Raw genomic sequence first — 26,431 nt, 5'->3', positions numbered from 1 at the left:
AATGGCCCTTTCTTTTTGGCTCTTGTGTGTTGGCCATTTCATTGTGTCTAGACAATTACAACTATAATGGCCACCTCACATATTTTGGCACTTAGGTTGTGAATTATAAATAAATAAACCCAATCTATCTACAGCTGCCGAACCCTATCCCTCCCTGGGAACCATCCTTTAATGGCTGAGAAGAGAAATGTTTAATCAGTATTCCATAAAAAGACACTAGGTGATGTGCACTACAATCCAGCTGGGCACCTTTTTGGAAAAAATGCAGTGGCCGGAATGCCCCTATGCCTGGTCTATACAAAGTGATAGAAAAAGAAAATACTTTTATTTGATTTCCTTAAAATCATAAAGGCGTGGAGCGAACCACCATGGTGCTTAAAACATCAAAGCAATCGATTGAGATAAAATTTCAAAAAGAAACACATGGGGATACATTTGTGTAAAAATAAAACAAACGACAGGAGAAATCGATTAACCCCTTCGCCGCGGCAGGAATTCCGCTGCGGCGCTGGGGGGGTTTGGGGGCGGGGGCAGGTGCGGTGGCGCTGTGCTCGTGACGGAACCACTCCGTCACGAGCCACGGTTGGGCTGTGCTCATGACGGAGTGGTTCCGTCACGTCTCCGCCCACTGCGCTAATCGCCCGCACAGGCAGGGAATTAGCGCCGCGTGGGCGGAGCGGCCGCCAACGGCCACAGCATGACAGAACCACTCCGTCATGAGCACAGCGCAACCGTGGCTCATGACGGAGTGGTTCCGTCATGAGCGGGGAAGGGGTTAAAACTCCAGGGTAGTATAAAGTGCAAGTTCTGAGAGAATATGAGCAGCAATATCACAAATAGGCAAACAAAGCAATTCTGTGTAGGTCTCTGCAAATTAATAATAATATGGTTTGAGATGGAAGCAAGGTTCATGTTGCCCAGTATCTGTGGGCCCTTCTGACCCCAGATATGTAAAGTTTTCTGAGTAAAGTAATCAGCATCTTACTATTTCTAGTAGTGGACAAATCAAGTACCATTAAACAGATGATGCAATCAAGAATATTTTCAGGTTAAGCACATTGGACGGGCTACAAACACATGCAACAAGAGAATACTTACAAAGCAAAGGATCTTGAGAAGACTACGGAGAAAGTGAGAAGAATACATCCGAAAGGACCATTTTCAAACTGTAAAAGATACCAAAGCGTATTTACAAATCAGTACATTTTAATGTAATGAGGTTAGGAAAAATTGTGCTGTTGAATTGATACTTTAGCAGAGTAAGATTTCATAAATGTTTCTAAAATTGCCTATTTGGCATGTGGGTCAACTCAGAAAATATCCTAATACAAATGTATTCACAATGAAAATACTTGTTAGGATGGAGACCAGAAAGAGAACATATCAGTTTCTGTGAGTTGACCCGTACTGTAAATTCTGGTATTCGTCAAATGCATGAAAACAAGAGGGTCATTTTAGGATTTCTATAAAAAATCCAAAGACTGATTTTTGCACTTTCTAAGAAAGAAACCTATGAAAATCAATTCTGTACTCATTTTACCTATTACTTAAATATATAAGGACTTCATTGATCCATGGACAGAGTTAAAGACTTAAAACAACATGGAAAGAAAATCTGTTTACGTTTCCAAGCTGTTTCACAAAACTCTTTTAAGCGCCTCAATGAATTAACGGTTCCTGAATTTGACAACCTTTCAGTGAATGAGAAATATTTTAACTATACATTAAAGGCAGACGATGTGGAATAGTCACACTGAGGTTTTTGTGCTTCATTAAACAATGACAAATAGTTGTATATTTTAGCAGTGAAAACATATGTGAGCTGGTGATGATAATTTGACTGAAGCATTTTTCAAACTCCCGCAGCTTTTCCACAACATTAATTTAAAACTGCAAATGCTACAAATGTTGCTATTTTGTTATCTATTGCAACACTTATTTTCCATGAATTGTTGCAAGACATTTGATGCACTGAAAAACATTAAGCAAACAAATACATTATATTTAGAAGAACACAACATTAAATGTTTTTTTTTTAATGAAAATAAAATGTGCTCTTCAGATTCAGATCCCCAATCTAGACTTTAAATGTAGTGAATTATTTCTTTATTTTTGTTTCTTACAAAGTATGAGCTACCTAGGGTATCAGTGTGCTGTACATAGAATAAGAAGAAGTTATACATTTCAACAACGCATAGAACAATAGAATACAGTATGTCTGAAGTTGATATCATAAAAAGTAAGAGAATTATAATAAGGCTAGGGATGAGATATACAGGAGTGAAACAAAGGATCTGGGGATACAGGTTGATAATGAAACATTGAAACATTTGACTGATCATACATAAGTAAGACGATAAAGATATTCGAAGTAGGAAGGATCAGGAGGATAAGAAGTCAAAATTAAGTTGAGATTGTAGAGGAAGATAAGGGAGCAAAAGTCATACCTGGTGAATGTTTTGCTGAAGAAAAGATTTAAGATCTTCATATTTGGTTAAAGTATACAATAAAATCTGAAAGAAAGACAAACAGGTTAAAGATATGATTGAGTGGATGCAACTTCTTCCCCACATCCTTTTCATTTCAAGTTTCTTATTTAAGTCAATGCATTTGGATTTTTTTACATCATTTTAAGTAAAATTGAAAAAAATGTCAAAGGAGCCAAAGTTAAAAGGAAATATGTTCATGATGTATTTCATATACCCTATTTGTGAACAGTCAACTGCAAACCTTTGTGGAACTAGTTGCCGACTCTGGCCTTCCCAATGGACAATTTCTCACACATACACAACTACTGGCCGATTGTCGTCGTATGTAGCATGCTATTGACTCTGGGCCGCCCACACATCCAGTACTACATACAATCTTGCAGATGGGTCCGGGACGCCACTTAGTGACATGGTTATATAAAACGGTGCACGAGTTGGGCGCGATTTCCCTCACCCATCTCCGTGACAAATGGGAGGAGGAATTTCAGAGGCACCTTCATGACAAAGAATGGGAACGAGCCTTGGAGTTCCCGAAAAAGGTGTCCCGTAATTACGGGTTCAAAAACATAAAATATCATATTTTACACCGAGCATACCTCACCCCTAAACGCCTCCAACGCTATTACCCTGACACGCGCTTTACATGTCCTAGATGTCCGGAACCGGGCACATCCTTTATCCACATGTTCTGGGGTTGTCCAGCGCTCCACTCATACTGGGCTACGATTCATGCCACCTTACTAGAGGTCACGGGGCTTTCAGATCTTAATACGTGGGAGGCCTGTGCGCTAGGCATCACCAGGTGTCGCAAGCAACAGAAAGTAGAGATGCACTTTGCCGCCCGAGCGATCCTGCTTGCCAAAAGATGCATAGCCATGCACTGGAGAGCCCCGGAAGGGCCACCAATTGAGGCCTGTAGAGGCGCGTTTAGTAAGTGGGTGGCCGCAGAGGAGTTTCTTCGCTCTGAAGAGTTGCAGGGAATGCGCAAGCATCACATCTCCATGCAATGGGTGACATTGCTCTTTGCATTCAAGCACCATGCAGCGAAAGACCCGCATGAACAGGCCACCCCACCACCAACCACGGGGCACCCCCCCAAAGAGCGCACCGCGCGCTGCCCCTTCGCAGCGACCCCAGACCGAGGCTAGCCCATAACCTGAAAGTGACCAGTATCTTACACCAAACGCACGGGCGCCCGAGCCCCATGTCCTGCACTACAAGAGTTAAAACAGACACCCGCTTCTTGGCCTCCCATCCCTCACTATAGCGAGTCCTTTCCCATGCAGTGAATCCCAGTTCTAGCTACCCATATTTTTGAGTTATGTTTCATACAGTCTTTAGGCACAACTCGTGGTGGTCTATACCACCAACTCAGCAGGTCAACACAAAAGAGACAAAGCAGCATGCAGTTTGTGACTTACAGTCGAATGGAGCTCAACAGCATACCAATTCCAGAAACAGAGCGTTTAAAGTGCTCTAATGTATGTCCATTCTTACTGTTATACAATCTATGATATGCACAGTATGCAGAATCTGTACTGAAAGTTTCTCACTAAACAGTTAAGCTGTACGAATCCTGCACAATGATAAAATGGCAATAAAAAGAGTTACAAAAAATATGATGTATGTTATGTAAAAACAGAACATAGTATACATGCAAGGATCAACTCACACAGAAAGTACAAACTGATAATAGTCAATTGAATTACATTTTGCCCTTACAACAACTGTGTACCACTTATTTTCAATTCACATTAGAAAGTCGCAGATTTATTGTTCAGGCCTAAATACGACTATAGGGTTAGCGGAGGAAGAAGCTGAGGAGGCTTGACCAGAGAGAACCAATCAATCAATCAATCAGTGACACTTATAAAGCGCGCTACATACCCGTAGGGCCTCAAGGCGCTGGGGGGGGGGGGGGGTGCAGCTACTGCTCGAACAGCCAGGTCTTCAGCTTCTTCCTGAAGGAGAGGTGGTCTTGGGTCAGGCGCAGGTCGGGAGGGAGGGAGTTCCAGGTCTTGGCGGCCAGGTAGGAGAAGGACCTTCCTCCTGTAGTCGCTCTTCGGATGCGGGGGACGGCGGCGAGGGCGTGGTTGGCTGATCGGAGGTGGCGTTTGGGAGCGTAGAAGTTGACTCGGCTGTTGAGGTAGCTCGGGCCTTGGTCGTGTAGGGCTTTGTGTGCGTGGGTGAGGAGGCGGAAGGTGATTCTTTTGTTGACGGGGAGCCAGTGAAGGTCTCTCAGATGTCCGGAGATGTGGCTGGTTCGTGGGATGTCGAGGATGAGTCTGGCTGAGGCGTTCTGGATCCGCTGGAGTCTCTTCTGGAGCTTGGCGGTGGTACCGGCGTAGAGGGCGTTGCCGTAGTCCAGTCGGCTGGTGACGAGGGCCTGGGTGACGGTCTTCCTGGTCTCGGTGGGGATCCACCAGAAGATCTTCCGTAGCATGCGTAGGATGTTGAAGCACGCCGAGGAGACGTTGTTGACTTGCCTGGTCATGGAGAGGGAGGGGTCCAGGATGAAGCCCAGGTTGCGTGCATGGTCTGTTGGTTTGGGTGCGGTGCCCAGGGCGGGAGGCCACCAGGAGTCGTCCCAGGCGGAGGGTGAGGAGCCCAGGATGAGGACCTCCGTCTTGTCCGAGTTCAGTTTCAGGCGGCTGGTCGTCATCCACTCGGCTACCTCTTTCATCCCTTCGTGCAGGTTGGCTCTGGCGGCGGCGGGGTCGTTGGTCAGGGAGAGGATCAGCTGGGTGTCGTCGGCGTAGGAGATTATGCTGAGGTTGTGTTTGCGTACGATGGCCGCGAGGGGGCTCATGTAGACGTTGAAGAGGGTGGGGCTCAGAGATGATCCTTGGGGGACGCCGCAGATGACTTCGGAGGCCTCTGACTTGTACGGTGGTAGGCGGACTCTCTGTGTTCTTCCGTCGAGGAAGGAGACGATCCATTCCAGCGCCTTGTCCTGGATTCCGATGTTGCTGAGGCGCCGTACTAGGGTGCGGTGGCAGACCGTGTCGAATGCCGCGGAGAGGTCTAGGAGGATGAGGGCCGCTGTTTCTCCATTGTCCATCAGGGCTCGGATGTCATCGGTGGCGGCGATGAGGGCGGTCTCGGTGCTGTGGTTGGCTCGGAAGCCGGACTGTGAGGGGTCGAGGGAACCGCTCGTCTCGAGGAAGGCGGCCATCTGCTTGTTGACGGTCTTCTCGATGACTTTGGCTGGAAACGGGAGGAGCGAGATGGGGCGGTAATTCTTGAGGTCGGTGGGGTCCGCTGTTGGTTTCTTGAGTAGAGCGCTGAGTTCGGCGTGTTTCCAGCTCTCAGGGAAGATGGTGGTGTCGAAGGATGTGTTGATGATGTCTCGCAGGTGGGGTGCGATGACAGCGTCGGCCTTGTTGAAGACGTGGTGAGGGCAGGGGTCGGTCGGTGATCCGGAGTGGATGGAGTTCATCGTGCGGATGGTGTCTTCGGTGCTGATCGGGGTCCAGGCGTGGAGGGTGGTGGTGGGGGGTGGTTGCTCGGTCATGGTGTGCGTTGGTTGGTTGTTGAAGCTGTTGTGTATGTCCGCGATCTTGTTGTGGAAGTATGAAGCGAGGGAGTTGCAGAGGTCTTGCGATGGGGTGATGTCGTTGTTTCCTGCGCTGGGGTTGGAAAGCTCTTTCACGATGTTGAAGAGTTCCTTGCAGTTGTGTGCGTTGTTGTCCAACCGGTCCTTGAATGCTGTTTTCTTGGCGGCGCGGATCAGCTGGTGGTGTTTCCGGGTGGCAAGTTTGAAGGAGGTCCTGTTGTCCGGTGTCGGTTCCCTTCTCCAGACTTTCTCGAGGGCTCGGCAGTTCTTCTTGGAGCTCTTGAGTTCGTCGGTGAACCATGGGGCCTTCTTGCTGCCGGGTCTGCTAGGCGGGGTCCTCAGTGGGGCGAGTTCGTCCGCGCAGTTGCTGATCCACTTCATGAGGTTGTCGGCGGCCTGGCTGGGGTTCGCTGAGCTGGCAGGTGGGTGCTGGCTCAGGGAGGTGGTGAGCTGGTCTGCTGTGATCTTGTTCCAGCTTCTGCGGGCGGCCTGTTGCTGGTGTTGGTGGGTCGTCGTTCTCTTGAAGGTGAAGTGGACGCAGCTGTGGTCCGTCCATTGAAGCTCTGTGGCGTGGCTGAAGTCGATGTCTGTGCTGGAAGAGAAGACTGCGTCGAGTGTGTGTCCGGCGAGGTGTGTGGGGGTGGACACCAGTTGCTTGAGTCCCAGGTTGGCGAGGTTGTCGAGCAGGGTGCTGGTGTTGCGGTCGTTGTTGTTCTCCAGATGGAAGTTGAGGTCTCCCAGGAGGATGTAGTCAGCGGAGGGGAGGGCATGCGGGCTGACGAAGTCGGCGATGTCCTCGCTGAATTGCGTGCGTGGTCCAGGGGGTCGGTAGATCAGGGTGCCTCTGAGGGTGGTGTTCGGGTTGGTGTGGATCTGGAAATGCAGGTGTTCGGCGCTGGTCAGGGTGTTGTCGGTGCTGGTCGTGAGATGGATGGTGCTCCTGTGGATGATGGCGATGCCTCCTCCCATCTGGTTGGCGTTTCGGTCCCTCCGGACGATCTTGTAGCCCTCTGGGATGGCGATGGCGATGTCGGGAGCTGAAGAGGCGTTCATCCAGGTCTCCGTGAGGAAGGCAACGTCAGGGGCTGTGGCGTCTAGGAGGTTCCAGAGTTCGATGGCGTGTCTGTGGACGGAGCGGGTGTTGAGCAGGATGCACTTGAGGTGGGTGCTGCTGGTGTTCGACTTGGCGGGTGCTGGTGCGAGGCTGGTCCGGATGCAGGTGAACTTGCAGGCGTGGCAGCTGAAAGGTCCGTGGGTACGTCGTGGAGTGGCTTGATGGCATTCTGGGAGTCGGCCGGTGTTGAGAGCGGTGAGGGTGGCGGCGGAGTACGTCAGGCGGGTCGGTCGGGGTCCTCGTGGGCCAGGGGTCCTGGCACTGGGCGCGGTCCAGGCGCGGACGGGCGCAGACGGGCTTGCCTTTGGCGCGCCTTCGGCGCACAATCGGCGCGCCCGCTGCGCGTGACCGCTGCGCGTTCGCACGGTCGCCATTTAAGGCCAAGTGCGCGGGTGGGCGGAGCAGCTGGGAGGCGGGAGCGGGGAGGGTACAGAATCGAAAAAGGGGCGGGGAAAAGCGGCGGTGGCGGGAAGGGAGGGCGGAGGGCGGCGAGGTAGGCGGACAACAAGGAAGGAAAACCAAAACACGGGGAAAATGAAATAAAACAAAACAGGCACAAATTATCGACAAAACAAGGGCAAAATGAAATTAAAACAAAACAGGCACAAATTATCGACAAAACAAGAGCAAAAACAACCGCAGCGGAGGCAGCCGGCAACCGGCAAACGAGGCAGCAGCGAGGCAGAGGGCAGGCAAGGGGCACACGCAGCAGCTGGTGGCCGTGTGGCACGGGGGTGTCCCACAAGTGGGTCACACTCACCTGCGTCGCACGGTCGCCATTTAAGGCCAAGTGCGCGGGTGGGCGGAGCAGCTGGGAGGCGGGAGCGGGGAGGGTACAGAATCGAAAAAGGGGCGGGGAAAAGCGGCGGTGGCGGGAAGGGAGGGCGGAGGGCGGCGAGGTAGGCGGACAACAAGGAAGGAAAACCAAAACACGGGGAAAATGAAATAAAACAAAACAGGCACAAATTATCGACAAAACAAGGGCAAAATGAAATTAAAACAAAACAGGCACAAATTATCGACAAAACAAGAGCAAAAACAACCGCAGCGGAGGCAGCCGGCAACCGGCAAACGAGGCAGCAGCGAGGCAGAGGGCAGGCAAGGGGCACACGCAGCAGCTGGTGGCCGTGTGGCGCGGGGGTGTCCCACAAGTGGGTCACACTCACCTGCGTCGCACGGTCGCCATTTAAGGCCAAGTGCGCGGGTGGGCGGAGCAGCTGGGAGGCGGGAGCGGGGAGGGTACAGAATCGAAAAAGGGGCGGGGAAAAGCGGCGGTGGCGGGAAGGGAGGGCGGAGGGCGGCGAGGTAGGCGGACAACAAGGAAGGAAAACCAAAACACGGGGAAAATGAAATAAAACAAAACAGGCACAAATTATCGACAAAACAAGGGCAAAATGAAATTAAAACAAAACAGGCACAAATTATCGACAAAACAAGAGCAAAAACAACCGCAGCGGAGGCAGCCGGCAACCGGCAAACGAGGCAGCAGCGAGGCAGAGGGCAGGCAAGGGGCACACGCAGCAGCTGGTGGCCGTGTGGCGCGGGGGTGTCCCACAAGTGGCTTATGACTGATCAGCCAGGAAATCTTTTAGTGTTTCAATTTGGTAGACTGTAAACGCTTGAATGAAAAACACATGAATTTATTTGGGGTACAAATACAGCCACCATACGTGGTGCCTTACATTTCAAACAATGTCAGTAAATTACTTTTATGCCATCTACTTGCAACACATTTCTGCAAACTTTTCCCAAACTATGTAGCTCAATCCGACTTCCATCCTTATTGCAGTACTGAAATACTCACATTGTTGCATTACCCTGCCTGTACATTCTTATTATACTCGTACACATACTTTATATTTAGGAAATGTGCCCAAAATCCCTTCAGTTGGAGAGCAATTACGGTTGTGATTGAAACTTAAAACCACAAACAAAATTGGCAATTATGGGGAACAACACAGCCATAACTCCGCAAAATGTACTGTTCCTGACCTCAAACATGGTCACAGATGACACCAAAAACAACATCATCTACAACGTCTCTGGTAATATTACATACCCATCAGCTGTTCAAGTCTCCTGAGCCCCAAACTCTACTTAGCAGCACCTTTGAGTTCAAAGAGTTCCTGGATTGAGCGTGAAACGTTGCCAAACCAAGAGCCCATTTGTGCGGTGCCCAGAAGGCCGAGGGTAGCCAATCTTGCATCCTGTGCTCAACAGTCTTACTCCTGGGGGTGACCATGCAACACCCACTGTGATCTGGATGTCGGCTCTCAACAATCTCCGGACATGGCCTTCATCTGTCTCAAGTGGCCTCTGGTTGCAAGGCCTGATTATGACCCCTCCCAAAAGATCCCAGTGAGCATAGCCTTAGGTTGCACTCTGACACCTTTGGGTGCAGGCCATATTTTCAACCCCAATGATTAATACTCATTTTCCCATAGCTCATTGTGTACATTACCTTTGGCTACACAGGTACCTTCTGGGCACAGGACTGCCGTTGGGCTAGGAGGATCATTTACATTAGCATTAAAGTGAAATGACTGCTTTTATTAGAAGGAGATTTGAGGTGATCCCATCAGCTACAGGCAATTTACTACCATCTGGATATGATGTACAGCAGAATAAGAGAGCGCACAGGGTGATGAAAAATAAAATCAGACGTGCCTCAAGACAAAACCTGCAATTTCATGAAAGTAATGAAAAAAACAAAAACATTTTAGATGGCCACTTTAGATTGTACTCAAGATATAGAATCCCATCAATGCATCTACATAGGTGCTCTCTTACACCACAATGAAAGTTTTTAAGGAAGTCTGATACATTTCACCTGAGCAGAATGGGAAAAGCCAACTGCTTCAATGTTTAGGGCAGATTGCTGTTGCTCGAATATCAATTAGTCTTGAAAAAATGAAAGACATAAGATCTTTGGCAAAACAGGAATGATTGGTTTAATTAAACGCATAGACCTGGGAGCAGGCAACAGAGTTGGGGTCTGAAGACTGTCCCAAAAGCACATTGGTTTCGACTGTCATTTTATACAGTTCATACAACAACATAAAACGATTTATGCAGATTTATGCATTCCTTTGGAGACAGAAATTTGGTCCTGGTCACAGCATCATTGTTGTGATGTGGAAAATGATGGTCAGGTCCACGTAGGTTCTTGAAGAATAAAGTATTTATTTAGTAGATGGTACAAGGTATCAGGATGTTAAATAGTATGGAATAAAAACCCCACCAGGAGCTGTCTCCTCACAGCACAGCCCCAAGCTCCCAACTGAATTCACAGAGCTAGGAACCCAACATTCTAATCTGTCATCATGAATACCAACATTCCACATGGTGACAGCAGAAGATGAGCAAGACAGGATGAATAGCCATCACTACACATCTTCCCCTTTATACCTTTTTATAAAAACAACTAAAATGTACAACGTACACATAGCATCAGAAAGAGAATACACAGAGTACGATAAGGACATAACGAAAAAAGAGCAATTACAAAGCAGGAAGGAATATGGAAAAGGGAACACAACTATAATTAAAGAAAAGAAGATACCCTAATATAACAGAAGAATAGAGGATAAGCGAAGAAGAAAAAACATGAAGAAGGAGATAAGAGATGGAACATATAGTAGATAGAAGGTAATAGAACACATACGAGATGGAACATATAGGAGATAGAACGAGATAGAACACATCTTCTCCCTAAAAATGACACAAAAAGAAGAGGAAATCACACAGTAAAAAGGATAAAAGATAACAAAAATAAGAAAACGACGCAAAGTTGAGAGTTACATCCACAACACAACTGTTGGCCATACAGGAGTGGAGATGAAAACCAACGAACGTCAGAAACAACAGCAGAAAAACAACTATCATAATGGAAGAAAAAGTACTCCTAACAGAAGAATAAATGAAGCTCAGGAATAACACTGGAGTACGAACTTAATTAGAATAAAACCTCAATTGCCAGGAAATTTCATGAAAAACACTTTGCGCAAAGAAGAAAACTGGCATAAGAATAGAATAAAATCATAGAGCTCTTAAAAATCAGAAAAGGTTTTGTGCACTAAAACTGAGAACTGACGTCAGCAATAAACCTTAAAAACATGTACGTACTGTCATTAGAAATACAGAAATATGAAAAATTTCATTATAACTTGCACAGCAGAAACGCGAAATGCATCATTTTGAAATAAGAACCAAACATTACAGCTTGAGATTACGTTCTTAAAAACATGAACCTGTCATTCACAAAATAGGAATAGAAAGTGAAGGTTCGCTCAAACATTTTGAATGGATACAAGAACTAACATCACCGGTACTCGACCTAGTACCCGAGTGTGCACTAGAATGTGAAAACTTGTTAAGAAATGAAAATAAGCAATTTCAATCAAAACACAAAAGATGACACACTGTACTCAGATAAAAGAATAATGTTCACTATGCCAAGAAAAACATTCTTGTAAATAAAACAACAAAGCAGAATATTTAGGAACATGACCAAGTTTCAATTAAATAGAAGTCGTGAAATCAATGCAGCAATTATAGGCTCAGAGATGAAATGACTTGCAGTTGTTGTGAAGAAAATGCCACGGAAAATGACACATTCGCAGAGTCACAAATCCTTCTTAAACATCCTGGGTGAGACGATAATCCTGACGAACTCGCAGCGTGACAGAACGTGACAGAATGTACCTTCGGTGCTCATGTTGACGATGAAACTGCCTGCCTTCATGTTGAAAATAAAACACGGTTGGCAATTGAAGGAAATACCGGAAGAATTGTAATAGGATGAGTCAGGTATAAGTATGGTAGTAGTTGTCAACCACAAGATGGCGGCATGTACAGCACGCCTTGCAGGATGGCTCAAAGCAGGAAATTGCACCAAACGTTGCTCTGCTGACATGGAGGCAGCTTCAAAGACGGAGAGCAAGTACGTCATTGAAGGAAGCATTGTTGCGGCTGAAGCTTGAAATACGAAGGTAAGAGCGCGCGCTAAGCATGGCACACGCTGTTTTTCAAAAACTAAGTGGGCGGTTGAACTGCCAAGTGAAAATGATGAATCAAGGCCCATAATGAATATTAAAATAAAAATTACCGCAAATGTTTCAAAAAAAATTGCCTCACATGCAGAAGAAATGTATAAGCGTTTAAACCAGGTCGTGAAACAGGCTCCAAAAACATTAATTGGATGGCGCTTGTTTAAAGGATTCACGAAGAAACACTTGGCCTTTATGTATGGCGCTGGCATTAAAGCAGTATGCTCACAGAATGAGGTAAATTTAATCACTGTCACAGTCCCCAAAACCGTTGCCTTTAAACAAACACTGACTGCAAAAATCGCTGAATGAAGAGCAAAACTTGCTACCAAGCCCAGATAAACACAGCAGGGTGATCAGGCCGGCTGCATCTCTGTGAGAATTGTACTTGAAAAGGCAGAATATGATATGGCAGGCAAGAGAAATTGCAGTAAGTTGCTGAGGGCAAACAGGTATAATAGGAACAGCATGAACTTGGAGTTAAAGTTGGCAGGACATCAGCATTAAAGTTGAAATAAGGCAAAGTAAATCATTTAGACGCTCATTAGCAAAGCAAGGACTGGTCGTTGTGGAATTGAAGGCACACTGTCCAAAAGTGGCATGAAAGGAACATCAGTTACGAAGTGATGGAGAAGTCAGGAACTTAGACTTGAAAAATAGAAGAAAGTTACAGCAGGGACTGGCTTGTTGAGATGAGGGCGACTGATTGAATGGTCACTGGTGGGGTTCAGTAGTTGGGTTGCCAGTATGCTAGGAAGTCACTTGAAGAAATAAAAATTTAAATGTTTACCTTGTTGAAGAAAGTCCATTTGTTGCTGCTTGAAATTTGAAGTAAGAATAAAGTTGAAATCCCAGAACGTCGCCAAAATTGTAGTGATGTGGAAAATGATAGTCAAGTCCACGTAGGTTCTTGAAGAATAAAGTATTTATTTAGTAGATGGTACAAGGTATCAGGATGTTAAATAGTATGGAATAAAAACCCCACCAGGAGCTGTCTCCTCACAGCACAGCCCCAAGCTCCCAACTGAATTCACAGAGCTAGGAACCCAACATTCTAATCTGTCATCATGAATACCAACATTCCACATGGTGACAGCAGAAGATGAGCAAGACAGGATGAATAGCCATCACTACAATCATGAATCTGGCTGTTTCTTAAGAAGCGTAGGCAGGCCTCGACGTGAACATAATGCAGAGCCAGTGGTTACGTGCCCTGATGTCCGGCATGGGGAACGCATGATCCCTTGCTTTTAATGTGCATGCTGTCTTCTGATTGGCTGTGTGTTCCTAACTTAGTGTTGCATCTGACTTTATGGTGTTTTTGGGAACGTGCGACCCTCCGGCCAAACGTATTTTACTGAGGCCAATCTCCTGAGACCATTGTAGTGTTGCTGCCTTTCTTATGGTATCAATCCTGTTTGCGTGTTTGTCTAAGGGTTGGGTGTTCCCCCACCTGTAATCTGTCAATCAGTTGCTTCAGGCCTAGGTCTCAGGGCCTGCCTGACCACATATTTCTGACTTGGGGTTGAGGAGGTAGTCATATCGGGTGAATTCAACAACGGAGATGCAAGTTTGTTATTATACGTACAGATATCATGGTGTATATCAACATCGTATTTTTCAATATTAACTTTCCCGCCTCTAGTTGAATTGTCAACTACATCATTTACACCATACTTCATGACAGTCACATTATTTGAGTTTCGGTGTGTATCTGTTGTGTCTATTACTGATTCCTTAGTTCTACCTAACTTGCGGACTGCTTTTTTACAGCAGGAAACCTCCACTTGTAGGAAACCACACAAAAAAAAACACAACAATGATAATCTTGAGCAACCACAGGCACATTTGTGTCACCCATTAGGGGAACCAGGAAAACAAATCAGAAAACCAGTACTGCGCAGGGGCACCACCCTCCTTTTTCATGTCAGCTTGTAGACAATTCAGTGCTTGGATGGCAAGTGCTAGTGTCCCGCTATCTATGTTGTTTCCAGGGATAAAAGTACAGCAGGATGCACCTATCTTGGTACACAACCCACCCTCCATTGTGGTCATCAAGTCCAACACATACCAATGTTGCAGTTGGGCTTGAAGAACCAATCTCTCCTATCTGGCTTGCCAAAATGTTGCTCGAATATGAATTTGCCATTAAAAAATGAAAGGCAAGAGGCGTGTGGCAAAACAGGAACAATTGATTTAATTACCTGCAGTGGCCAGGAGAGTAGGCAACAAAGTCAGGGTCTGAAGACTGTTTCAAAGCACATCATTGGTTTCGGACGTCATTTTATACATTACATGAAGCGTCATAAAACGATATAGGCATTCCTTCGGAGACAGAAATTTGGGCCTAGTCACGGGCCATAAATCTGGTCATTTGATAAGAAGCGCAGGTGGGCCTCTACGTGGGCACAATGCGGGCCAGTAGGTATGTGTCCAGATGTCTGGCATGGAGAGCATGTGATCACTGCGTGTAATGTGCATGCTGTGTTCTGATTGGCTGTGTGTTTCTAACTTAGTGTGGCATCTGACTTTATGGTGTTTCTGACAACGCGCACCCCTCCGGCCAAAAGTGTTTTATTGGGGCCAATTTCCTGAGACCATTGTGGTGTCACTGCCTATCTGTGGGATCGATCTGGGTTTTCCAGTTCACGCACTTGTCTAAGTAAGGGTTATGTGTTCCCCCACCTGTGATCGGTCAATCAGTTGCTTCAGGCCTAGGTCACAAGGCCTGCCTGACCACGTATTTCTGATTTGAGGTTGATGGGGAGGTCATATCGGGTGAATTCAACAACAGAGATACAAGTCCATTATCATACGTACAGATACCATGGTGTACATCGACATCGTATTTTTCAATATTAACATTGCCTCGGTTAGTTGAGATATGTCATTAACTCGTGATCTATGACAATTTAAACAAGGATTAAAGTGGTACTTTTTTATATATACTTTCTTTTTTCAATCTCCATGTGCTTAATACCTACAAAGTTGCACGCAAGGTTAAGCGTGAGAGATCAGAAATATGCTAGATGCCAGTAGAAAGAAAGATGTCATTGCAGATAATGAAAGGTGGATTTGTAGAGCGCAGCTTATCACCTGTGAGGGTATCCAGCCACTGTGTAGGTGAGTGTAAGCATGTGGTAAGGCTGGGCCTGAATACAGGCAGTCTCCATTGTCCCACAAGAAGACTAGCCAGAGAGCCAGGTCTTCAGCTCAGTGTGGAATTCAAAAAGTTAGGAAGAGGCCCTGACGTGTTGGGTGCGGTCGTTCTAGGATTTGGCTGCTTGGTAGGAGAATGATCGATATCCCGTTCTGCTTCTGTGGATGCGGGGTGTGTGTGTAAGTGAGAGTGATGCTGAGCAAAGTTGACTAGTGGGTTGGTAGAAGTGAAGCCGGTGCTTTAGGTATTCTGTCCTGTGTTGTGTAGTGACTTGAATGTGTGTGTGAGAAGTTTGAACTGGCAGTGCTTCTTGATGGGGAGCCAGTGGAGCTCTCTGAGGAGTGGTGTGGTGTGGATTTGGTGCAGAAGGTGAAGGACGAGTCTGAAGGTGGCATTTTTGAATATTTGCAGTCTGTGAAGGAGATGGGTTGGGATTCCAGCATAGAGTGCGTTGCCATTTTCCAATCTGCTTGTGATTAGGGCCTGTGTAATGATACATCTATAGAAATGTCAAGGCTAAATAGGCCCGATATCTGCTGGGTAGCAAGCAATCACTGCAATGGACACATAGAGGCCTAGTCACAAACAGCATTTTATAATACACTTAGTAGTAATACAATAGTACTACTCATGTACAACAAAATATAATTCACTAGTCACTTGGGGAGGTGTGCGTCTCCACTGCTTCTATTTTTTCTGTTCACAGATCTCCACACATGTATTATTATATTTTTAGTATTAAATGTGTGAGGGACAGTATGGAGTGGCTGGGAAATGGGAAATACCTACAACTACATGAAAGTAGCTTAGAAAGGTGTATGGAGGACATAAGGTAGGAGTCAGGTGCAGTTAATGAAGTGCTAGGAAGGAGTATAGGGGGGCATGCACCCACCCACCCACAAAAGAGTAAGCCTATTGCTATTCAAAAACTGAAACTGCATTTGCATAGTTACTACAGCCAAAATGGACCCAAAACAGTAGTAAATGTATTCCTGCTCAGTCCTGGAGTAAGTCTAGTAACACACATGGCCAACCACTGGTACTGCAACACCATCCTGTAGAAAATAATGGAGGCATGGACTTAAGATAAAAACCCAAAGGAAATAATGTTAAAATAAATTAATTTATTTTAACCATTTAACTGTTTCTTAATTTAAGAATAAATGTAACCATTGTTTTTTTAATAAATTAATTTAAATTAAATCTATACATATGGTTTACTAATTTTAACCCCTTGAGTGCCCATGACGAGATGGTCTCTTCATGGGCCGCGGTTGCGCTGTGCCCATGACGAGACTATCTCGTCATGAGCCCCGTCCGCTAATGAAACGCCCGGCACAGGGCGTGGAAAGGGCGGGGCACTCAAGGGGTTAATACATAATAAATATAAATATTTTACTTGGGGGAATTATTTTATAAAGCTTTAAAAATATATTATTTTTAAGTTAAATAAATATTGATTCAAAATTATTTCACACTATACATATCTTTTTTTTACTATATTTTGAAATTTTAATTAACTTTAAAAAATGTCCCTATACTTTACCATAAGGAGTTCTCACTCCAGTGACTTTGCAGTTGAATTTTAAATTCATTCAGAGTCCACCCCCTAAACTGAGGTGTAAGTCTACATTTTGCAGCAACGTTGCACTCAGTTATGGTGAATAGCCATAAGTAGTAAATTTACTACAATGTTTAAGAGAAAATTTAGATTTACTCATATGCAAGTTTACTTTAGCGAATAGGCCCTTCTGTGTCAGTAGTCTTAGATCCAGTGTATCTAAGAGGGTTGGTACTGTGATTTAAAACAGTTATATGGAATGTCTCCTTATGAACACATGCAGAAACCTGAACACAAAGAAGTAGAGTTAATACTGTCATACACAGAGACAAACCGAGCATAAATACAAACAAATTTATTCAACAGTGTCCTAACTTGAGTTACCCGTAGCAAGTTCTAGAAATGTAGAAATCAAGAACAAAAATCCAAACTTAAAAATTGCTTAAACACAAGAATGTGCTTAGGCATTTTATACACAGAATCGGTTATAATGTTATCTTGAATTCATTTTGGATGGTGAAACACTTGAATCAAAACTTGTTTCCTTATTGCTGTAATGGATCCATCTCTACAGCTCTTCAGCCCAACGCTCAATGGACATTTTGCAGATCAAAGTGGGGTGTTTCTTGTCAATTAATGTATATTTGACAACACAGAGTGAAGGATTAGATTGCAACTAAATGGAATGGTTTATTCAGTGACAAACAAAACCTTCAAACTAGCCTTTGATTTATAAAAGATGGTATCCCTCTCACACTGTGGGATGGACGACAATCCTATGAAGAATGTAACCAGAATCCTATTGTTGCTTGTGCCGCTGACCTACACATCGATGAGATAAGGTCTTGAAATTAGGGAATAAGGGCCTCAGGTAGGAAGCCAAATACCGGTCGGTAACGGACGATTTTCGGTAATTATACCGTTACCGACCGGTATTTTGGCTTTTGAGATGTAGGGGGAGAATTTCATGATTCGGTATTTACCGAATCGGTAAAATTACAGATTCGGTAATATTACCGATTCGGTAAATTTACCGATTCGGTAAATACCGAATCATGAAATGAGATGTAGGGGGAGTGTGTGGTGGGTGTGGGGATTCGTTATTTACCACCAACTAAAGGTTGGTGGTAAATGACGATTTTGTGCACGTTTAAGTGTGCAATGTGGCAGACATACATGCCCTTAGGGCATGTATGTGCGCCACATGTGCACACATGGCCGAATCAGGGGTGCAACAGGGTGTCAATGTGACACCCTGCCACCCTTGCATGTGCTCCCCCATTACCGAATCGGTATTTACCGATTCGGTAATGAGGCATACCTTCCCATCAATGGGAAGGTATGCCTCATTACCGAATCGGTAAATACCGATTCGGTAATTACCGAATTTTTCCGATTCGGTAATATTTACCGACTCATTACCTACATTGCATTTACCACTTCATAAATACCGAATCGGTATTTATGAAGTGGTAAATGCCAGCCCACCTACATAAGGCCCTAAATGAGGAAACAACTGAGAGAGGAATTTAACAGAGGGGATAGGTGAAAAAGAGAAGATGGTGAGAAAGAAAGTGAGCTGTGAATGAAGAAGATACAAATTGAAAGGCAGAGAGAACCTTGGGAAGGGAAAAGTCAAGGAGAGAAGTAAATAGATGCGAGGCGCAGAAGGGGTAGATGAGAAAGAAAGAAAATGATAGTAATGGAAGACAAATACCTATTTTCATAAGGAAAAACGAGATGAGGAGGACAGAGAAAAATGTTGACAATAGAAGTGAGGAGGGAGAAAGATACTATTACTAATGCTCAACCCCCCTGCAGTTTTACCTTGTGGGGAATCAGAAGAGTACAGGTAGAAAGCTGGGAGGGGATTAATGTAACTTTTCCTAAGAAGGGATGATTAGGAAGAAACTTCCAAACACTTAATTAGGTGACAGTACCAATAAATCAAGCAATGTAAAGGGAGCCCTAATAATCTGTAACAGTGAAGCGGATTATAACCTCATATAATGGGAAGAATTTGAACTACTCTAGAAAAGATTAGATGAATGCAATGGAGAACCAAATAGAAGTGTTTTGAGTAGAATATCAACCTCGCATTTTTAGGCAAAAAATTATTATTTTCCAAAACATTTCTCATGTTTATTAGGGGAGAGTAAAAAGAAAAAAAATTTACTTTGGTATCCATACATATATATTTTGCGAAGAATTATTATGTTCAATTTAGCATCAATATAAACTGTGTTGTAAAAGAGCCTCTAAAGAGGCATTTTCTCGTCTTTGATGAAAAATGCCTTGCGAAATCAGGCTTGAAACTTGACATTGCTGTACTCAGGACATATTACACATTAATACCAGTCAACCTGGGGTCAAAAAGGGTTTTCCATGTATCACTTGATTTCCGATTCACCGTTGCTGGCCGCTATCGACTCTTTTGAAGAGGGACATGTATGTAACTCAGTTTCACATACATTGTAGGTGATAAGATGATTACAATTATCACCCCCAAACTAAAGTCTTACCAGGACTACATAACATTTTTTTTTTTAATTTATTTTAGGTATTTGATATAAGAAAGCTCTACCTTCAAGAAGGACTTGAACATATTACATACACACATATGAAATCAAAATTGACCATGCACACACATGATTGTAAATCAATTGATATCTTGAGTTAACCTGGATACTCCATTTAAAACGAGCTTTCCCACTTACATTAAGTAAATACAATATGTTCTTTTTGAAGATGTTATAGTTTGGTTTTAATAGTCAAGTAAGAGGGCGGGATGGTAATGGATAACAGTCATTCAAGTGCCTCATTAGTAGCCACTAGGTTCTTTTATCAACCTTCAACGAGGGCCAAATTGCATCTGTTCTGGAATGAAACGGGTATTCCTACACCTTAGTTCCTGGAGCCCTGGGCAAATGTCTTGATGGGCTGGGTCAATGGCTCAGCTTTTTGAGGGGTGTGGTCGAAAGGTGCAATTGAGACAGTATTTTACAGCAAATAGCATGCTCTTCTTTGAGAAACAAAAAATGTAACCCTTGATCTTCATCACGCAAGATACCAAATATTCAGCACTACCATAACTTTGATAATGATGGAGTTGTAATCATTGCATATTGTCATTTATATAGCACTAAGCTAGCTCTGAAGAAACGGAGTGCTGTACATTAGATGGGGGAATGCAGTGCTTAATTTGAGCTGGTGGTTGCCGGTGGGGGGCACCAGCACTATTTTTTGGGGACCTAATCTTACTTTTCCATATCAGATGTTTACCAAGAAAGTGATAACATGGGAAGAGAAAGACAGAGAAACAGATCTTGCAAGAGTGAGATAAAGTGTCAGGGAGTGTCTGGCAGTGGATTAAAGAGGCATGAGCTGGGGGGGCATGGCTAGCGCCCGCGGACAATGGCGGCTTTTATGTAGCTCTCCCGGGCAGCGCGGTGAGGAGGGACCGCAGCGAGACTCCAGACGTGTTTTCCACACTTAGAAGTCATGAATTTTGACTTCGGAATGGCTGAGGCACTGCTGGGGTGACATTAACGCCTCATATTTACCTGTGGCTCTTCATTTACTTCGGCGAATGTTTGAAGCGCCGGCTTCAGTCACCGCGTCCGCCATTTTGATTCATCGTTGACGGAGCCTTCTGTATCAGCGCGTACGGAGCTTCATGCATGGCGTTTCCTGTTTAATGAAGGTAACGGCGGCTTGACATGACTATTCTTCACTTCAATAGCCTGCTGCACGCCTTGATGTATTTTCTTCACTTTTGAGCGGAGTTCTGGCTCTTTTTAGAGCGTTTTTTCTTTTCTTTTTTTTTTTTTTGCAACTTGGGTTTCCTCTCATCTCTGGCTCTTCCCTCTTCCTCACAGTGACGCTGCAGTATGTATGATCATTATTTTGCGGATTTTCTCTTCTACAATTCACTAGACATGGGCCACATTCTATGTCTTACTATAATGTGACATATTTTCATTTACTTCATAAAGTTATGTGAAGTTAATACATATATCTGTGGCCGCCAATTTGTTGTTGCTCCTAACTGACCCTATTCTTCGTCGCTTGGAAGTGTTAAAAGATTTCTAACTGCGCTCTATGATGAGTACTGCTTCCCTTAAAGGTTATTTCGTCCTGGCTCTTTCAAATGTATTGACATAGTGCTGACTTTTTCGCGCTTTTGGATGCCACTGTTACTTTTTATTGCTGTTCATTTTTTCCTCATTCTGTGGCCACTACTCTTGCTTTTGTTATAACATCTATGGGTAGACTGTACAAGGAGCTACGCAAGCCTTCTCCAACTCCTCGTAAATTTCTTCTTCAAACGGGGTCTAGATACAGGTGTCTAGAAATGGATGACTCTTCTGATCCATCGGCTAAGAGCTCTTCTTCAGTCTCTATTCCACACACAAGAGGCGTCACTAAAGCTTCCACCAAAAGGCTAAAAAAAGACCCTCCATCTCCTCCTAAGCAAAACTCATCAGTGACGATGGATATACTTTAGGAAGAAATTAGGGCTTTACGCCCTTTTATTGAAGAAACGAAATCTACTCTTGAGGAAACCAAATCTACTCTTCAGCTGCTTTCCGACAAGTGGTCGAATATTGATGGTCGTGTTACCCTTTTAGAACACCATGTTGACACTCTTGCTTCCTCTGTTGCCAAGGTTGATCCATTGTGTGTTCAAGTGTCTGCACTCCACAAACAAATTGAGAATTTGGAGAACAGAAGTAGGAGAAATAACCTCCGCATTTATGGCCTGGCGGAAAATTCAGAGGGATCTGACGCCTTAGCATTTTTCAAATCCTTTTTACCGAAGATTCTCCAGTTGCCGGATACCACTAGTCTGAACATACAAAGGGCTCATCGGTTAGGTCCTCCTCCAACTGGCTTCTCGACCACTCATGCTAAGAAGCCGCGAGGTGTTATACTCTATTTTTTGGAATACACCGATTTGCTCACCGTTTTGTCTGCTGCCAGGGCACTTCCTCGACTCACCTGGTCTGGTAATCGGCTTTTCTTCTCACAGGATTATGCTAAATCTACTGCTGATCGACGTAAGGACTTCCTTTCACTTAGACCACAGCTCCGATCTATGGGAGCGAGATATGGACTTTTTCATCCTTGCCTTTTCAAGGTGACTTTCAATAACAAGACTACTACTTATGATGATCCGCTGAAATTGAAGAGCTTTCTTTATTCTCATAATGCTACCAGTATGGACACTGCTGCATCGTCTAGTTCTTAATATTTGGTTACATTTACCTGTTTTGTATTATTGACTGTACGCTTTGTTCTTGGTTGATCTTTTATGATTGTTATGTTTATACAGTCTTCTCAATTGGTTGTTTTTTGTTAACTGTACATGTTCTTCATATCTAACGTTCACCCTTTTTTCCCCTTCCTACAGATTTCTTCCTTCACATCACCATTCACCTTCATGCCCCTAGAGTTCGTTGCGGTTGTCTTCCCTACCTGCCTTCCCTTGGGAGCTTATGACTCGTCATTGCTCTATGTGGCCTCCACCCTCCTCTCCTTTTGTTTGTCCTCGACAATATGTAAGTTTATTGTTCTTCCTCTTCTGTTTTATTGTTCTTCCATTTATTTTTCTTTCTTCTTTATGCTCTTTAGAAACCTTCTTTCTTCTTGATCCAGTTTTTCCATTTTTCTTCGTTCCTGCTCTTGTTTACAATACATTTCCGTGCTTCCATTTTCCCTTTCTTTCCTCATCTTGTTACTGGTTTTTACTTTGATATTTTTTATGACACTATTCTCCTTTATCTTTGTTGTCTCTTATTAACATATATGTATGTTTTTCATATCTTTTTCTGGGTTTATTTCTACGCTTCTTCCTCTACTGATATATTGATATGTTTTTTTAACATTGTTTCGTGCCTTTGAAAATATGTTCTTGGAATGTTAGAGGTTTGCATTCACCAATTAAAAGACAGAGAGTGTTATCCCATTTGACCACACTAAATGCAGATATAGCTTGTTTACAGGAATCACATTTATCAGCAGTTGAATCTGCTAAATTGAAAAGGGGTTGGGTAGGCGAAGTGTATTTTTCTCCAGGTGATGGTAAACGTAATGGCGTTTTGATTTTATTTAAAAAATCTCTTCCAGTCCAGTCAATAACGCATTTTGCGGATATTTCAGGTAGATGGGTGTTAGTCAATTTTAATCTTGACAATGTTCCTATTTCTATTTTAAATGTGTACGCTCCTACATGTGGGGATGCCTCTTTTTGGTCCTCTTTAGCTCCTAATTACTCAACATTATGTTGATAATTTCATTCTTGTAGGTGACTGTAACGAAGTATTTGACCCCTTTTTGGATAGGCATTCAGCTAGCGCCTACATCCCTCATAAGTCACAAAAATCTTTTTCTCACCTTATCGCACAATTCAAATTTACTGATGCCTGGAGACTCTGCAATCCCACCTCCCGAGAATACTCTTTCTTCTCACCCCCTCACCAAACTCAGTCTCGACTAGATTATTTTTTTCTCTCACATCACCTTACTCAGTCCCTCATTTCTTCTGACATTGGCTCCATTTTAATATTGGATCATGCTCCAGTTTCCATTACATTGGATGGTCTACAGAATCCTAGTTCCTTTAAAAAATGGCGTTTTAATAACGCTCTCCTTCTTGATGCACAATTTGTATCTTCTTTCACGTCTTTTTTTCATGAATATTTTTTGCTTAATCATACAGGTGAAGTTCCATTTCCTGTAGTCTGGGATGCTTTCAAAGCGTCGGCTAGGGATTTCATCATTACTTATGTTTCTCGTAAACGGAAGAAAGCCCAACAGGATACTAATGTTCTACTTTCCAAAATTAAATATTTAGAGCACTTATATTATACTTCTAATTCAAAAGATTGCTTAAACGACCTCATCTCTGCCAAACTTCAATTTAATAAAGATTCCACATCTAATGCCTCTAATTTTCTCTTAAAATCCAGCGCCAAGTTCTACGGTGGTCAGAATAAGGCTGGTAAGTTTTTAGCTAATTATTTAAAGGTCAAACATAACAAAGTCAACATTGATTCTGTTTATGGTCAGGATGGATGCTGAAACATAAGAATGAGGACATCTTACAAGAATTCTTGCTTTTTTATAAAACATTATATTCCTCTGAAGCATCTTCGTCTGAACAGTCCATCTCCCAATTTTTGTCTACCATATCTTGTCCTTTTGATACCCCTCCGGACCTTTCTTCCTTAGAATCTGATCTTACTCACAGGGATCTTCTTCAAGCTCTTCACACTCTCAAACAGGATAAAGCTCCGGGGCCGGATGGCTTTACTGTTGAATTCTACTCCTGTTTTTCAAACTTGCTAATTCCCAAATTGCATTTGCTTCTCTCTACTTTTCTTCAAACTGGTTCTGCTTCTGTTTCCTTCTCCGATGCCCTTATTTGTATTATTCCGAAACCGGGTAAAGATCCACAGCATTGTAAAAATTACCGCCCTATTTCTCTGGTAAACATTGACTACAAAATGTTTTCTAAAGTATTGGCTTTACGTTTAGAATCTTCATTACCCGAGCTTTTAGGGAAAGAACAATCTGGCTTTGTTAAAGGCAGATTGTTATCAGATAACACCAGATTATTTTTTGACGATCTCTCTAAGACTTCGCATTACCCTCATTCCCTTGCAGCCATAGCTTTGGATGCGGAAAAAGCTTTTGATCGAGTTGAATGGCCTTATTTATTTGAAACTCTGAAGTGGTTCGGTTTCGGACCAAAAATTTCTTCCCTGATTTCCTTTCTTTACTCTCGTCCTAGGGCTGCTATTTCGGCGAATGGAGGCTTATCTTCTTATTTTTCGTTAGGGAGAGGGGTTAGGCAGGGATGCCCACTTTCACCCTTTTTGTTTAATCTTGCTCTAGAACCTTTCCTTTTACGAATTCGTCAGAATGATAATATACATGGTTTTCATTTTCATGATTCCAACATTAAAATGGCAGCTTATGCTGATGATGTTTTATTATTTATATCCCAACCAGTCACCTCCCTTCCAGCATTCTTAGACGAAGTTCATTCTTTTGCTCAGGTTTCGGGTTATAAACTAAATAAAGATAAATGCGAGATCTTACCACTCAATAAAGGAACTTTCAAGGACGACTTCTCTACTTCAGGTTTTACTTGGAGCCCTAATTCTATTAAATATCTAGGCCTCCACTTTCATTCTTCTCTTTCGGGCACAATTACTAAATCTATGGAAGATTGTATACAAAAATTAACTACTCTCACTAGCAAATGGCATCCTCTCTACCTGTCATGGTGGGGATGATTAGATACCATCAAAATGATGCTTCCTATCCCCTTGAAATATTTCAAGAAGATTAACTCTATTCTCTCTTCCTTTTTGTGGGGGCATAAAAAATCTCGTATGTCTTTGGTTAGGCTGATGCATTCTAAAAGGGAGGGTGGGGTGAACTTTCCTAACTTTTCCTTGCATCATAAATCTTTCCTGTTACATCAAGTTTCTCATTGGCTTGAAGACATCTCATTAACATCTCCTCTCTGGCTAACCTTAGAACAGTCTTTCATTTTCCCCTTCTCTTTCAAAGAGTATCTTATGTTCTCTCGCAGACCTCAGTCCATTTCAACTCCCATTCTTAAACATACTTCCAAAATCTTTCCTTGTCTACCTGATTCATCCTTTTTTGATCAACCTATTTGGCATAATACATCCATTTTAATCAACAATAAGCCAGTCTTTTGGAAATCTTGGAGAACACGTGGTCTTATTTGGGTGAGGCAATTGTTCCATCATGCTCAAATCATTCCTTTTGGTTTAGTCGCCACTTCTTTTAATCTTCCTCTTACTTTTCAAACCAAATATTCATTGTTGACTCACGCTTTACAGCAAGACTACAAGGTTCATCTTGCTGCACCTCCCTCATCAATTCCCACGTCATCTGATACGCCTTCGTTGCATTCTTTACTTCTTACACATTCTAAAGCTTCCAAGATATATGCTTTTTTTCACACTTTGTCCTATCCCCGCACCAAAACCACTACAGAGGAACATTGGGAAAATGATTTTGGAACTTCATGGCCTGTTGTGTTATGGGACAAATTGTGGTTGAAAATTCGTAGATCCTCTAGGGCGGCCAATACTACCCAAACACTATTTTTTATTTACAATCGTTTATTGTTTTCACCACTCACTCTCAGCAACCATTTCCCAGATACCTCAGACAAGTATTGGTCCTGTTCTTTACCAGGTGCAGATCTCTCCCACATGCTTTTTGATTGTCACCTTGTTCTTAATTTTTGGAGGCAGGTTTGGTCTCAAATTAACAAGATTTTTTCCTCCACCCATCCTTTTTCTCTATCTCATATTTTCTTAGGGAGCTCATCCCCCATCTGGGAGCATTGCACTAGTAGTGTTAGGATAATTGATTTGCTACTAGCTGTGGCATTTCAACAAATCACCAAAAACTGGAAGGATTTCACCAAATTATCTTATAAGGCTTGGTGGTAT

The 26,431-nt window shown here is 43.5% G+C and overlaps 1 protein-coding gene across 3 annotated transcripts in view; it reads right to left on the bottom strand.

Annotated features, from left to right (window-relative positions):
- The window catches only part of MINDY4 (MINDY lysine 48 deubiquitinase 4), a 512,572-nt gene that overhangs the window by 130,135 nt on the left and 356,006 nt on the right, over positions 1–26,431 (bottom strand). For all 3 annotated transcript variants that reach the window (XM_085628881.1, XM_085628884.1, XM_085628882.1), the window contains exons 12-13: positions 2,448–2,513; positions 1,099–1,166 (exon numbers count right to left, since the gene is read on the bottom strand). In XM_085628881.1, the coding sequence (XP_085485007.1) occupies positions 1,099–1,166; positions 2,448–2,513 (134 nt within the window). The remainder of the gene's footprint in view (positions 1–1,098; positions 1,167–2,447; positions 2,514–26,431) is intronic.

This window comes from Triturus cristatus, chromosome 10, assembly GCF_964204655.1.
Source record: "Triturus cristatus chromosome 10, aTriCri1.1, whole genome shotgun sequence".
NCBI lineage: Eukaryota > Metazoa > Chordata > Amphibia > Caudata > Salamandridae > Triturus > Triturus cristatus.
This window is presented reverse-complemented; position numbering and strand designations above follow the sequence as displayed.